This window comes from Musca vetustissima, unplaced genomic scaffold (genome assembly GCF_032173495.1).
Source record: "Musca vetustissima isolate MV318-11 ecotype Yass unplaced genomic scaffold, APGP_CSIRO_Mvet_v1 utg7804, whole genome shotgun sequence".
Taxonomy (NCBI): domain Eukaryota; kingdom Metazoa; phylum Arthropoda; class Insecta; order Diptera; family Muscidae; genus Musca; species Musca vetustissima.
Window position 1 is genome coordinate 330434 of NW_026887929.1, and position 16941 is coordinate 347374.

At 35.7% G+C, this 16941-nt stretch overlaps 1 protein-coding gene across 1 annotated transcript; it reads left to right on the top strand.

Moving 5' to 3' along the window:
- The first annotated feature begins 9020 nt into the window (after positions 1 to 9020).
- LOC133335737 (proteasome-associated protein ECM29 homolog) lies at positions 9021 to 16005 on the top strand. Its single transcript, XM_061544038.1, has 20 exons — positions 9021 to 9045; positions 9230 to 9360; positions 9425 to 9657; positions 9720 to 9963; positions 10019 to 10422; positions 10484 to 10957; positions 11015 to 11291; positions 11347 to 11524; positions 11584 to 11777; positions 11845 to 12013; positions 12077 to 12241; positions 12336 to 12815; positions 12879 to 13062; positions 13120 to 13604; positions 13661 to 13776; positions 13841 to 14185; positions 14246 to 14362; positions 14428 to 14568; positions 14626 to 15724; positions 15787 to 16005. Exons 1-20 carry the CDS (start codon positions 9027 to 9029, stop codon positions 16002 to 16004), a joined length of 5673 nt encoding a protein of 1890 aa, XP_061400022.1. The 5' UTR covers positions 9021 to 9026; the 3' UTR covers position 16005.
- The last annotated feature ends 936 nt before the right edge of the window (positions 16006 to 16941 follow it).

The window sequence follows — 16941 nt, forward strand, 5'->3', positions numbered from 1 at the left end:
TGTGCGTATATTTTAGATAACAAAAATTCGTTGTTGTTTACCCAGATTTTAGCCATTTTCATTACCACGAGTTTTCACTTACAGCCAAACAGAAAAATTTTTCCCAATTCATTATTACAAACTCAAATATTTGACAAATTCCTTTTGCCTGTTGGACCTTAAAACGAAATGGAAAAATACTACAGATTCCAGGCTACGCATTAACAAAGTGTTTATGTAAAAGATTCTCTACCTTTTTGGCGGAGGTGGGAGAAGGTTGGGGAACATTATTTGGGTTACCTTCACCCTTATCTTTCACATCAATAACAACAACAGCACCAGTCTCCTCCCCAAATCGCAACATCATCAAAACTTAAAAAAAACATGGTAATGCATATTTTAAATTTAAATATAGATATACATACACATGTATGTATGTTGGTGTGTGTCTGTTTTCTCTTAAGAAACATAAGGCCAAAAAAAGGAAAATCTAAAGTTTTTCCTTTTCTGGGTTCCAAAATAAATTCAAACTTACCAAACAAACGAAGGAAATCTCTGATTCTGTGTCTATTTTGTTGTGACAGGAAACAAATTATTCTAATAGCAGCTATTCAATGAGAGCGATAGAAAGAGATGGAAACACTGAGAGGAGAAGTAGTCCCAAACAAACAGGTGTTTGTTGTTGTTCGATTGTTGCTTACAAATAATTTGATTATGTTGATTCTTGATGTGTTAGGATTCGCAGAGAAGAAAAGAGATTTCATTTTAACCAAAAGGGGGAGAGAGAGAGGAGTTTATCTGACTGACAGCTGAGGGAGAATCGATAGCTGTATAATCTACACTTGTTTATTGATTTAACATACGCAACGAATTGGGTATATTATTCTCATTTTTTTTATTCCTTTCTGGATTTTCTTTATCACCAAATTTCCATTTGTGGATTTAAAAACATGTGTATGTATGGGTTTGTGCTTGTGTATGTCTGTACGTATATTGCTATTGTTGTTATGCCTGATTGGTTTGGTTTGCCTGTCACTTGCTGTTTGCTTTTGTGATTGCCGTGTTATTTTCTTTTATTTGTTTGGAGGGGGAGGAGTGGTTGCTGAAGTTGTTAGTGGCTGCTGTTATTGACATTTAGTGGGAGCCGGTGAGTTTTGTACCTGGCAATTTTTTGGGTTGGTCGGCAGTAACCCAGTTAACTAACTGAATTGTGAAGATTTCTTATGGAAAACCTTAATTGACCAGGCTGAATTGAAGATTTTTTTATGGAAAACCTTATTCAACCAAGCTGAATTGCAGCTTTCCAATGGGAAACTATTTTCTGTTGGGATGAATTGAAGATTTCCTGTGAAAAATCTAATTCAGCCAGTTTGAATAAAAGATTTCTTATGGAAAACCTAATTCAGCCAGGCTAAATTGAAGCTTACTTATAGGAAACCTTATTCCGTCAGGCTGAATTGAAGTTTACCCATGAGAAACCTTATTCAGCCAGGCTGAATTTAAGATTTCGTATTGAAAATCGTACTCAGTTGTGCTGAATTCGATATATCGTATGGGAAATCTTATTCAGCCGGGCTGAATTGAAGATTTCTTATGGGAAACCCTATTCAACCAAGCTGAATTCAAGTTTTCGTATGGGAAATATTATTCAACCGGGGCTGAATTGAAGATTTCGTATGGGAAACCCTATTCAGCCAAGCTGAATTGATGATTTCCTATAGGAAACCTTATTCAGGAAGACTGAATTAAAGATTTCGTAGGGGAAAACTTATTCAGCCAGGACGAATTGAAGATATCTTATGGGAAACCTTATTCAGCCAGGCTTAATCGAAGCTTACTTACAAGAAACCTTATTCAGCTAGGATTAATCGAAACCTACAAATAGGAAACCTTATTCAGCCAGGCTGAATCGAAGCTTACCTATAGGAAACCTTATTTAGCCAGTCTGAATCGAAGCTTACCTGTAGGAAACCTTATTCAGCTGGGATGAGTTAAAGATTTCGTTTGGGAAACCTTATTCAACCTTTTTCAGCCAAGCTGAATTGAAGTTTTCGAATGGAAAACCCTATTCAGCCAAGCTGTATTAAAGATGTCCTATATGAAAACCCTATTTAGCCAGGCTGAATTGAAACTTATCCATGGAAACCTTATTCAGCCAGTTTGAATTAAAGCTTGCCTTTAAAACACTTTATTCAGCCATGATGAATTGAAGATATCCCATAGGAAACCTTATTCAGCCAAACTGATTTAAAGATTTCGTATGAAAACCCTATTCAGTCAAGCTGAATTGAAGCTTACTCATGGGAAACCTTATTCAGCCAGGCTGAATTGATGTTTACCTATGGGAAACCATATTCAGCTGAATTTAAAATTTCATCTGGGAAAACTTTTTTCCTTTAACTCTTTTTCTAAATCATTCCCCGAGGATATTTTTCTGTAAACCATTAACCATCAACCAATTTCTTTGCTGGTCTCTATAAAACTGTTGCTGTACATGTGATTTTTCTTACTCTCATTCCGACTCCCTCTCTCTCCCTAAAATGTTGTGGTTGTTGTTGCTTTTTGTTTTATAACTTGGTATTTAATAAACTCAAACATCCCAATCATGTTACAAACAAAGCTCTCCACAACGGTATTGTGGTACTCTACTCTATAACTGTACAAGGAAAGCATATAGGGGGGGAGAGAGGGTGAGTGTGAGAGTAAGAATTGTAGAGTATTACAATTGTTATTAGGTGATGCGAATACAATGATGTTTAAAAGTCTAATGCAAAAGTTATGGGGTTCCTGTATATATGTATACCGACAAACATACATACAAATGGTTTTTGAAAGTTTATTGTGTTAAACAAATGAGCAGACATAATGATGTATACATACATACTTATGTAGATGCCAAAAGGGACTTTGTGTGGGTCGGAAAATAAAAACAAAACAAAAACTAAAAGCTACCTTTATGGGGAATTTTTAAAATGTAAAATATTTTTTAGGTTAATGTGGGGATGTACGTGATTTGGAATAAGGAAATGAAATAATAAGGAGGTATTTTTAGGAAATGAGTAACTATGATAAGAGAGAGAGAGAGAGAGAGAGAGAGATATTTATATAAATGATTTAAAATGTACATTTCAAATATTTTTCTCTTTTTATAAAAAATATTTTCCAATTTCAGGGACTGAAATTGGGAGATAGAGGGTGACTATAATTAGAAATGAGGAATATATTTATAAAAATGATTTAAAATATATCCATAAATTTTAAATATTTTTTTATAAAAAATAAAAAATATTTTCCAATTTCAGGCACTGAAATGGGAAATTTATATTTTTTCCAGCACGGGTTTTTCTATAGAAAAAAAAACAACATCTGAACCCGAAGTTCCTCAACGAATAAATTCCTCATTGGATAATATTTATCATACACAACCAAAACTCTATTATAAGCTAATTTTTATATTATTTTAAATCCCGCAATATAAAACCTTGACTTTTTATCGATATCAAATATTTAACTAAATTTTTTCCTCGAGTGTCTCTAACTATGTCTGCATCTGTTTTTCTATATTCAACCAATATTCTATTTAAATCTTTCATCCATTGCAAACATCAAACCCAAAATTTAATGAAGTTTACTTTAAATCCGCAAAGCATAACATTAACAGGCAATCTACTTGGTCATCAACTTGTGGGTTCTGACAAGGCATCAGCCGAAGAAGACGACTTCCATTGAAACTTTTGACAATAGACATTTAAGGTGAGTAGATAATAAAAATAAATTCAATAATATGACAAAAAATATCTGGCTAACCTTGCCTGTTGCCATCAGTCATCAACCAACCAAAAAAAAAAAAAAAACGAAGACAATATAATTGAATTTTTATATATTTACACCAGCTTCACACACACCCAAACACAGTGATATTTCTGACGATGAAGATGATGGATCATATTGGGGTTTTTATTACCTTAACCTGGCTCTTGGTTGGCTTTGATTTATACTACAGCTTCTTTTTCACAGATAGATTTTTCTTCTTCTGCTTCTTCTTCCTCTTCTTTTATATCTCCTGCCACTGTTCTGTTATGTTCCGTGGGGGGCTTTGTTTTAATCTTTTTGCCTTGACTTTAAAGTACCTCAGCCACAGAAAAGTAGTGAAAAGAAAGGCTTTTGATGTTCACAAAAGAAATGCAAGAACAAAAGCAGCAGCAGCAACAACAACTAACCAAACAACTTAACTCAATAGATCCTTGCCGTGATACTGAATATACTCGTCCTGATGATGATGACGATGATGATAATAATAACGGCAATGGCGAGGATTATTACGATGTTGGTTATGATTTATAAAAATCTCTACAAGGATACAATTTTTGAAGAGATTCTATTCTAGATATTTTGGGTTTAACAACAAAGAGCAAAGCTTTTTTGTTGTGATGGCTTTTATTTGTCTCTTAAATGAAAAAAATCCGAACATAGGTATTACCAGTAAATCTGTACATAACATTGATTTAAAGCTTTCTAACCTATTTAAATTCGGTTTTTTATTTGTTTTTGTTTCATTTTTCCCAACATTACAAGGATAATTACCCACTCTTGAGGTAAAACCCTTACAGCCATAATCATTGCCACACACACAGAGAATGAGAGTGACCATGATTTTGTTTTCTCTGTGTGTGTGTGAGTGACTGTGACGTATGACAAAACAAATACAAATTAAACAGAATACTCAGCACAAGGATAAAAATGGAATGTCACTAATCGGCTTCGAAAGATATTTTTCTATTTAAAAGAATCAAATTCAGCTTCTGGGGAAATATTTTCAATATAAAAAATCAAACTCATGAAGGGAATCTTCAATTCAGCTTTGGTGAATAAGGTTTTCCATAGGAAATCTCTAACTCTGCCAGACTGAAGAAGGTTTCTCATAGGCAATCTTCAATTCAGCCTGGCTGAATAAGGTTTCCCATAGGAAATCTTAAATTCCGACTGGCTAAATAAGGTTACCCATAGGAAATTTTTAATTCAGCCTGACTGGTTGAGGTTCCCCATTGGAAATTTTCAATTCAGCCTAGCTGAATAAGATTTCTTATAGGTAAGCTTCAATTTCGACTGGCTGAATAAAGTTTTCTGCAGTAAATCTTCAATTCCGACTGGCTAAATAAGGTTTCCTATAGAAAATCTTCAATTCAGCCTGGTTGAATAAGGTTTTCTGTAGGAAATTTTCAATTCAGCTTGATTGAATAAAGTTTTCTATAGGAAATCTTCAATTCAGCATGGCTGAAAAAGGTTTCCCATAGGAAATTTTTAGTTCAGCGCTGCTGAATAAGATTTCCCATGGAAAATCTCCAATTCAGCCTGGCTGAATAACGTTTCCTATAGGTAAGCTTCAATTCAGCCTGGCTGAATAAGGTTTCCTATAGGTAAGCTTCAATTCAGCCTGGCTGAATTAGGTTTCCCTTAGGAAATATTCAGTTCAGACTGGCAGAATAAGGTTTCCTATAGGTAAGCTTCAATTCAGCCTGGCTGAATAAGGTTTCCTATATATTCAGTCTGGCTGAATTAGGTTTCCTTTAGGAAATCTTCAATTCAGCCTGTCTAAATAAGGTTATTCATGGGAAATTTTCAGTCGGAATTGAATTGAAGGCTGAACAAGGTTTTCCATAGGAAATCTACAATTCAGCTTGGCTGAATAAGGTTTTCAATAGGAAATCTTCAATTTAGCCTAACTGAATAAGGTTTTTCCTATGCAAAAAGAAAGGAAAAATGTTGCGTATGATTTATATTAAATATTAGAATATAATACGCCATACGCCACCTTGAGTCACACCTAATACACATAACCTAAAACCTATTAACAGCAATTTTAATTTCACTTTAAATCCCGCAAGATTGCAAAAATCATAACTTTTGACCTTTTTATTGATATTGTTTTTGGATTTCTTGTTTTTTTTTTTCCTACAAAACTATTTACACTGTATCGTCATTAATACGCTCTCATGTTGATATAGCACTCATAAGCATACATAAATAAAACAAATAACCATACGCACACAGACATACATACTCATATACTATTTACATATGTACGGCTATACGTGGTTATTTTCTTCTTTTTGTGGTTAAATATTCAAGGTTTATCTGTGATGTTAGAATGGTAGAGAGAGGGAGGGAGCGAAGAAAATATTAGCATCACAAAGGACTTATGGATTTCTGAATTGCATACAAATGCATCAAGCTTGAACACAGACGAGCACACAAACACACTCAGTTATACATGACATTGTGGACCATCTCTCACTTATCTTTTAGTAGTAGTTCGCTCGTTTGTTTTGTTTTTATTTGCACACACACACGCAAGCCACTACAAATGGATACCTGGGGAAAATGTTTCCACACACAAACAGCAGCAGTTCAGCAGCAACAACAAAAACTAACCTTGACTGTTTCAGCAGCAGCAACAACAAAAAAGCGACAACAAGAACATCAAGTAGCAGAGAGAACGTACGAACCAGCGAACGACTTTGAATATTGAAACTGTATTCATCAGGGTATAAACCAACAGTCGAAATGCAACATCAGCCTTCACAGAAATCCATGCACAACCATGCATGCATATGTGTGTGCAATATATCTAGGAATACAAAACATGTGAACATGCAGTGTTCAAGAAAACCACTCATTCAGGTACAAGGTAAAATTTTCTACATTTAACACACACATAGACACCGAACGACCGACCGACCGACCGAACCAGCCAACCACCCGCAGCAGCATGGTCACCATATTCTGTTGCAAAGCTCTGCCACACAGCCATCCATGCTTGCATGCATGCACAATCACCAATAGGTGTGGACACAAAAGTTTGCATGCCATATACGTAAATACATACACCCGTACATAGCGATGTCGCTTTGAAGGATATCAAACGTATGTATTTTGTATGTCTGTGACATGTGTGGTTATGTTTTGTATAAATGTATGGATGGGTATGTGTGTGTGTCTGTGCTTGTGTTCGTGCGCGTGTGGAAAGATCACAGCGATAAACGAAAGCCTCAAATATCTTTGGGGGATTTTCATATGAATTTGAAAGGAGCATAAAGAGAAATTTTAACATGTAAAAGGAACTAGAACATGCTTAACACTTCTAAGAAATTATGGATGTACATATATGTAGGGGAAGGTGTTTGTATGAAAGGTGTATATATGTATGTATAGAAGGTCTATACAATTTATGAATTGAATGGGGAATATGTAGAATGTTTTTTTCTTCGGAAAGGTTAGAAGGCTATTAAGAGCAAAACCTTGTCACACAAAGGACCCCAAAATGCAATATGCACACAACTGTTTATAAAGCGAGTAATTGATCTAATAATTCATCAAATTGGGCAGGATATTTAAAAAAAGCTACTCCCAAAAACATTGACCAACTTTCATTTAGACAACAGTCAGATTTAAGTCCACTAGAGTTACGGACTTTGAAGTTCGAATTTAAATGTTTAATTTTAAAATAATTAATATTCTACTTTGGGGATTTTCAGGGTAAGGCATGGTACCATGGAATGGTAAGTGTTAATACTAACCTTGCTAATGTCAGCCACAACATTTGTTAATCTGTTTCTAGAAGGAGATCACAGCTGAGCCAGATTTACCATAATCAGAAGAGGCTGTGGTAATAGATTCAATATTTCGTAATTATTATGATGAAATACATTGAAAGCAGTGTTCTCGGCAGCCAAACGGATGCCTTTATGAATATCATCCATAACACGAAACTGTTGAGACCACAATTCTTTTAGTTCCGGGACTTCATCGAAAATAAGATTTTATTTTAAAGAAAATTTTGGTAAACAAAATGGCATACATACCAACTTCTTTTTGTTGGCGAGGAAGCAGCACCTTTCCGTATCCTTTCCTCTCTATAATGGCCAAACAACAAGCAATACGAACACGCCATTCATTAAAATTTAAATTATCCAAAAGCTCCCTCAATATTTTCCAATAATATTGTTCCACAACTTCTTTGGGTTCACTAACGATGGAATCCCATATGGAAATCATTGAGTTTTGGGTTTTGATATATCATTTCGGGTTGATTGAGATCAGAGGCCAAAGAACAAAGTTCTTTGTTAGTGGTAATGTCATTGACCTTATTAACCTTGCGTTTGCCACCCATCAATTGGTCCAGTAACGAATTGGCCAATTCATTTTTGGCTGGTGGGATCAGATAAATTGTAAACCAAATCCAATCCAAACGAGAGGCAACATCTTGGAAAAATTGTATTATAAAAAAATAATTAATGGGAATCCGAAAAAATGTTATTAATTATAGGTCTACTTACCACTATCATCGGATAATAGGTCGGTAAATGCATATTGCAGCATTTGCTTCTTATTGAGCACAGGTGGCCGATAGCTGCAATTTTTGATGGCATTACATTCTTTACATTTGGTGGAGTCTTTGTTCACTAGTCTGGAAAATCCCGTCAAAAGTACCTTAGATAATCTGTTTATGATGATCATGGTACATCTACAATAAATATACACAAATTTAAAATAATTTTTATCATTTCACTACGTCAACTTACTGTTTTATAAAGGTAAACAATTGCTTTTGGTTGTAAATTTGATTAACGCTTTTTGGCGCGCTTTTCATTGTTGTGTTCTGTGCTTGGCAAAGTCCATTTACTTGATTGGTCAAAAGTCGACTTTTAGATCCCTAATACCTTGCAACATATGTTGGAAAAAGAACAAGCACAAAAAGCAATCACGTTCACTGAGCGGCTTGGTCTTTCTTGTTCATGCCAAAGCCACTATTGACTTTTAACGTCGTTGTCTCTTTTGATCCAATCAATGATATTGCAAAAATAAACTTTTAATTTGTTAAATAAAATTGCAACTTGCAATATTCTAAAGTTAAAAAACAGAGCAACACATTAAAGTTGTAGTTCTGAAGTGTGTAAATCTGTTAAAAGAAGAAAAGCAAAACTATATCCCAAATATATAGAGGAGTCCCATTGGTGTAACAAATTGAGGAGAATATAAACAAAACAATGGCCAGTGAGGAAATTGGTAAGGAATAGTTGGTATTTCCTTGGGATTTACAAAATATTATGGACGTAGATTGAAATTTATGAATCATGGATGTTCACGCAAACATTTCCCCTTCTTGCTGATGCAGTCCCCTTATTCGAATAATAGCATTTGCTCTGTTGCCGAATTTGCATTATTTATTTCCTGGTTTTTTTGCTTGCAGAACTCTTGGAACGTGTCTTGTTGCGTTTGGGCTGTGCCGATACAGACGAGAAATTGGAAGCATGTGTGGGACGATTTTTGACACCGGTTATATTGAAAATAACATCACCACATGATGCTGTACGCAACAAGGTAATTGCAATTGATATAATTATATCATTTAACTAATAAGCAGGCAATAATATTTTTCTGATAGGTTGTGGAGGTACTGACTCACATCAAGCGACGTTTAAGTTCTCGACCATTGGTTCAAATTCCCGTGGAGGCCTTAATTGATCAATACAAAGCCTCAGCCAATTCACCATTTTTACAGAACTTCGCCATTATATTCATAACCATGGGTTATCCTCGTTTGAGCATTGAATCTCGTTCACAGTTGGCAGCCAAGCTGATCGGATGTGAAGGCAAACTGGAGAATTATCAGGACAAGTAAATATGTATTTTTTTACAGAATATGTCAATTTTATTAATAACAACGTTATCCTTTGTAGATTATTTATGTTAATTTTGGCTGATTTAAATGAGATCAAACTACCAGATGATCCAGCCCAAAGAAAGGAAGTTTTAGGTTTGGATGACAAACCGGAAATAAAGAAAAACTTTCTTTCTCTCCTGCAAGATGTGTTGCTGTTGCCCTATGGCGTTACTCAAGAACAAGGTGTACCACCCGGCATGAGTCCATATTCGTTTAAAAGGGTCACAGTGAATAATTGGAAGGCTGAGGAATTGGAAAATGTGTGTACACATTTCCTTTTTAAAATAAAAATTTTAATTATTTTATTATTTTTAGATTAAAAAAGGCATTGTCCGATTACTATGCTCGGGCATGTTCAGTGATTTGGATATTTTCTTGCTGTTGGTTTTGGCTTCGGCTGATACCCGTTTTAGTGTGGCCACTCCGGCCATTGGAGAGCTTAGTAAAGTGGTTACAGTATTAGATTTTACTGATCCTCATGTTACCATGCCTTTGTATTCTCTGTTTTCGGGAAATGGCTCGAACATTGCTGAACGTAAGACAACACCATGCTGTGCTCGTGTTAGGCAAAAACTGTTATTGTATCTTATTAAATGTCATGGCAAGGGCATAAGTGTACCCAAAGGCATTCAAGTGGTGTTTGAGGGTCTCTTCGGAACCAACACCAATCAGAAATGTATGGTTTTGTCTTTGCAATTTGCTGAAAATCTCATAAAGGAGTAAGTAGACATTTAGCATTTAAAAAATATATATTACTAAATATTTACAATTTTTTTACAGAGGTCCCATAGAAATCATCAACAAAGTATCTAAGGTACTTTTGACGGGCTTTTCCAAACTCGTTGGCAAAGATTCCACCGAACCCAATGATGTCCAGAATGCAGCCTATTCTGCATTGGCCCAACTCTCGCGTACATGCCCATCGGCCGTAAATCAGGATTTAAAAATTGTCTTATCCTATTTTAATCATTTAACCAATTCACCACCTGATCTACACAGTTCCATTCGAGAAGCTTTAGTGGCAATGGCTCCAGCCTTTGCCTGGAAACCTGAAGAACATAAAACCGAAGAGGGTACCACAGATGAAGTGGTCAAGCTGACTGGCCAACAACATTTATTGTTGGCTATGCTTTCGGATAATGCTGAATCTAAACTAAACATTGTACAAAATGTTACCAGTATATTTTTAACCACTTGTTATCCGGAATACTATGCACCCTCAAGATATTTATTGCTACTTATTGCAGGTGAACGGTAAGCACAATTTTTACAGATATATTTTAATTTTTGATAATTTTTCTTTAATTCCAGTAACTCCTTGCGTGAAAATGTAACCTCATATTTGTATGGTGTTTCCAAGAAAGATCACATTAACTATCAAATGTTATCTTCAATTGAATACATAAATGAGGATAAAAATATTGAAGATTTCAATAAATTGATATCCGAACAAAGACATGTTGTCTTGCCCAGCTTTAAATCAATGATGCATCATGTCAATGAAATTGCCGAGAAGAGATTGAAAAAGAATATGGCAGTGGTTGTGGGACGTACCAAGTTACCATTTACATTGGAGGTGTATGAAGAGGTAAGTGTTAAATCCATTAAAATGTGTTTTATATTTTAATTGTCTCTATCTTTAGATATTGGATTATTTGCGTATTTGTTTGTGGTATTCAGCCGGGGCTCGTTGTGCCCCCGGTGATACAAAGTACCAACATAAGTTGAAACAATATATCATGTGTAACTATGAGGAATCGGAAAACAATGAATTGCATCAATATTTGTTGTTCATACAAAAGGCAGTGGAGGCTAGGAGACGTAGGTTTTGTTTACTTTGAATTTATTTCAGTATTTTATAAATATTTAAATGATTTCAGATGAATCTAATTTATTGTGCCTCTATGATTTGTTAAATGTTACACCGGACTTGTTGTGTAAATCTCAAATGCATTTATTGGAACCCCTTGCCAATTCCCTTAAGGATGTTTCAGAAGATATGCGTTCAAATGTGGCCCAAATTGTGGGTATTCTGTGGGCCTATGGTTTTGATGACAATGAATTTAATGCTCAGGTATTTCGATTTATTATCTAAATCACAATTCATAGAATGATTTTAATTTTATTATTTTCTTCTAAAGATTGGTGATTGCCTCAAGGACTTGGCCCAACGCTCATTGGAACATAAGCATGGCTGGTTGTTGGTAATGGGTCATGCCTTTAGCCGCATAATCCAAAAATATAAAAATGCTAACGAGAATAGAGACTATCAAAATTGGTCGCAATTTGTGGATGCCATTAAAGTAATAGGTACTGACCTTTTTAATGTACTTCATGGCGGAATTATTTACCTCATATCTCTTTACATTCCAGCTGAATTTTTGGTGAAAGGACCACAAGATTTGCTGATATCGGCAGCGGCAAAATGTTTCTCAATGATCAGCAAATGGACGGAAATACCCAATGTTCAATTGTCGATAACCTTCCAAAAACCCGATAACGACAATGATGATGATGACGAGGAAATGACTGAGTACAGTAAGTTTGCAACACAAATATATGCCATCTAAAAATACCATAAGTACCTGAGCTTTAAATATGAATTAAATTATTTATCTATATTTTCTTTCAGCTGCAACTGGTTCCACAAAGTATTTCATATTCACCGTGGTCCATAGACTCTTGAAAAGTTCTTCAGTTCGACCAAAAATTCGTGCTGAAGCTGCCAAATGTTTGGGCAATTTAGCCATTGGTGATGGTCAATATTTTACCCAAAGAAATTTAGAGAAATTCCTATCATTGGTTAAAATTCAGAAGGATGCTGCCCTTAATATTGCCATTTCGGATGCCATTGCAACCACCTTATGTGGTTATGATATAAGTGAGGGTAAACCTTCGGAAGATTTCATTAATCCCCATTGCAGTGATGAAGCATTTGAAACATTTTTAAATTCTCTAATTCGCTTGGTGCCCGAACCAAATCCCCATTGTCGCCAGTCGTGTTCAGTGTGGCTTTTGGCTGTCATCAAAAATTGCAGTTATCGTCCCGCTGTGCTCAATAAAAAGCAAATGTTGCAATATGCTTTCACGGAGCTATTGTCCGATGATAGTGGTAAGTAAACCTAAAATAAATAATTTTTTTCGGATTCTCATTAATTATTTTTTCTTATAAAAGAATTTGTCCAAGATGTTGCCTCTCGTGGTTTGGGTTTGGTTTACAATTTATCCGATCCCACCAGCCAAAATGAATTGGCCAATTCCTTGCTGGATCAATTGATGGGTGGCAAACGCAAAGTTAATAAAGTCAATGAAGATACCGAACTTTTTGCCGAGGGTATGCTGGGTAAAACACCGACAGGGTAAGTCCGTACATTTTTTTAAGTGGGTATTTTCTTAAAGAAGTTTTGAAATTTCAGAGGCAACATTACCACCTACAAAGAACTTTGTTCCTTGGCCTCTGATCTCAATCAACCCGAAATGATTTATCAATTTATGCAATTGGCCAATCACAATGCCGCCTGGACCAGTAAACTGGGTGCCGCATTTGGTTTAAAATCCCTTTCAAGTGAAACAAAGGCCAAAATGCAGCCGTATTTAAGTAAAATCATACCACGTCTTTATCGCTATAAATACGACCCGACACCAAAAATCCAAAACTCCATGATTTCCATATGGGATTCCATCGTTAGTGAACCCAAAGAAGTTGTGGAACAATATTATTGGGAAATATTGCGAGAGCTTTTGGATAATCTAACATTTAATGAATGGCGTGTTCGTATTGCTTGTTGTTTGGCCATTAGAGATTTGCTGAGGAGGCCAAATGGTTTGCGTTTACGTACCGAGGAAAGGATACGGAAAGGTGCTGCTGCTTCGCCATCGAAAAGTAATGCCATGGATGTGGGTATGTATGCCATTGTTGTTACCAATATTTTCTTTAAAAACAATTTTTGTTTTTAGATGAAGTCCCTGAACCGGAGCTAAAAGAGTTGTGGACTCAGCTGTTTCGTGTTATGGATGATATTCATGAAGGCACCCGCTTGGCTGCCGAGGGTACTGCTCTGTTTCTTAGTAAGGTATTGGTTTTCAAATAAAATACGAAACATTGAATATATATTTTGAAAATTCTCTTCCCCTTAGCTCTGTGTCACCGCAGCCTCTTCGGATCATGGCAAATCCGGCTCTGCTGTGGCCTCTTCCATATTGCCGTTCCTTTTGGAAACTGGTGTAACCCATGTGGTGGCTGATATACGCAAGATTAGCATTAAAACTATATCCGAAATGATTGACTCCTCGGGAGCTTTAATAGCTCCACATTTGCCATCTCTGATACCATGCCTTTTGAAAGCCACCGGTGAATTGGAGTCTTCCAAGTTGTCTTATCTTTCAACACGTTTGGGTGCTGATCATGATGCCCAGGAAAAAGTGGATTCCATTAGGGCAGAGGCAGCCAAATCCCATCACACCACAGAGACAACTGCTAAGGTAGGGCAATCCTTCGCTTGACTTTTAAAGCAGATTAATTTATTTCTTCTTTTTATTTAGTGTGTTCGTTTCATAGACTATGAGTCATTGGAAAAAATGACCCCAGCCATTTTGGACTTGGTAAAAACCACCGTCAACTTGGGCACCAAAATTGCCTGTGCCCATTTTATATGTCTGGTATGTACAGAAGAATTTGTTCCCTTCTTGAAATCTTTATATAAATTGAGGGTTTGATATTCTAGATAAGCATTCGTCTGAGCCAAGAAATGACACCCTTGGTGGGTAAATATTTGGGAGCCTGTTTTGTGGGTCTCAAGGATCGCAATGCCACCGTAAGAAAGTACTATGCCAGTGCCATTGGCCATTTGATTGGAATTGCAAAGGTAAGGTAACCTTTCTTTATTCGAAATAGGAAAGTAATACAATCTCCTCCAATTTAGGAACAATCTGTACGCAATTTGTTCCTCAAACTTGATGAACTATATATGGAAAATACCTCACATCGTTCCGCCGTTGTACAAGTTCTACAATCGATTAACAAACGACACAATGAATTAATAAAAGACTATTTGGACAGTGCCCTGCCATTAATTTTCTTTGCCATGCATGAAGAACAAAATGAAGACAATAAATCAAATATTGAATCATGGCGTGATTTGTGGAATGAAGTTAGTCCCGGTGATGCTGGTATACGTATGAACCTCAATGTTATTGTACCCAAGTTGGAGAAATCTCTGAACGATGCCAGTTGGTCGAGAAAAGCCCAAGCGGCCAATGCCATACAGACAATTGCCAAACGTTTGCGTGACACTTTGGAGGAAAAAGATCGTTTGCAACTAATAAACCTACTTATTAATGGTCTGCAGGGACGCACCTTTCAGGGAAAAGAACGCCTACTACAAGCCTTGGCAGCCCTTTGCAAGGGTCTCGATCGTAAACACGAAGTGTGTGAACGTATTGTGGAATCTGCAATGAAAGAATGTCGCAAGGAGGAACCACAATACCGCACTTTAGTTTTACCCTGTTTGGGTGACATTCTCGAAGATTTGGAAGTCGATCGCTTCGAGGAAGTCTACAATATGTTGTGGAAAATTTTAGATAAAAAGGCGTTACGTAAATTATCTACCTCAGATGATGATGGCGATGATGATAAGGAGGAGGATTTGACCACAGATGAACGTAACAAGAGGGCCACCATCTTGAATAAACTTAAGGAGGTGGTGTGTGAAACATTGGGTAAGGCATGGCCCCGCAACTCTGCAGATACTCAAGCAAAATATCAGATAATGTTTGCGGAACGTTGCTCAACAATTTTGGTGGATAATACAAGGCCGGTTCAGGTTAGTTTGCTCATAGCCTTGGCTAAATATACCGAACGTTTGCATGTATTGGGTAAACAAGACAATGCCACTGAGGATACATCTGCCGATGCGGCTGGCAACAAAGAAAAGAAGGTCAAGGTGGACAAGGAAATGGAAAGGGATGTTGTTGTACCGAAAATATGTGAAAGTGTTTTATCAGCTGTTAGCTATGCGGCAGGTATGTAACAAAAAGTTCAATATAATTTTTAACTTGGAATTAATTTTATATTTTCTTTGCAGGCATACCCCATACGGGTTTACGCAAAGAGGCTTTAACAATTGTCTTAATACTAATTAAACGCCTTAGCGAGGTCAAAGACTTGAAAAACCTAACACTGGTTAAACAAAATTTCGACGAAAATCTAACGAAATTCCAAAAAGATTCAGCACCCGAGGTGCGTTGTCGCATCAAAGATATTGAAGAGAAATTTGTTAAATCCGGCTTCCAAGATCATTAAATGATAATGAAGTTGAAAATAAAAATGAAATTATATTGAGATTCGTTTTCTAAAGAAACCATACGTGAATAAAAGGTATAATATGGGAATTTATATTGTAAATTATTTTTCTGTCTCAAATAAAATATTATTATTATTTTTCAAAATACTAGATTAGTAATTTAACAATTGTGAATCATTTTTTGGAGAATAACGCAGATGATGCATGAAATTCATTTAATGGAGAATAATTTATTTAATTAAAGGTGTTGATGAAATAATTGCAAGTAAGTATTGTTTTTTGACACTCTGTTGCATGCAAAGTATTTAAAGGTGGTAGATTGCACTTTGAAAATTTTAATATCGAAAGCATTGAACCCGCCGAACCCGATTGAAAATTAGAAATAATTGTTATAAGATTTATTTAAGCAATATGGGGTCAATGACCACTATAACTGCATATGTCATTTTAAAGCTACTTAATTGCAAAATTTGTTTCAAATTGAGGTTATGTTTGCGATAAAATTTATGCAAAAAGAAAAAAAAATATGGAAAGTGGAATATCTGCCTCGAAAATATATACCAAATATGTATGTATATAAAAAACATATTTTGGGAAATATTAAAAAAAATTAAAGATTATCTAAAATTGGATAATCTTTTTTTCTAAAGTGAGGTTATGTTAATTAAAATTTTATTCTCTGAAAACCCGAAATGTCAATTTTAAAATGTTTACCGTTTGTGGGGAAGGTACCGCAAGGAGTGGACCAATGGGTCCCATCTTCGGACTTAATATAGACTTCGTTAATATATATATAAATATTGAACATTTTGATCAACTGTGAGGGAGGTACCGGAAGGAGTGAACCAATAGGTTCCAGCTTCAGACTTGGTAAAGATAATAGGTTGTGCGAAGTTTGGTTCAAAACTGACATTCCTTTTGCAAATATTAGATTTA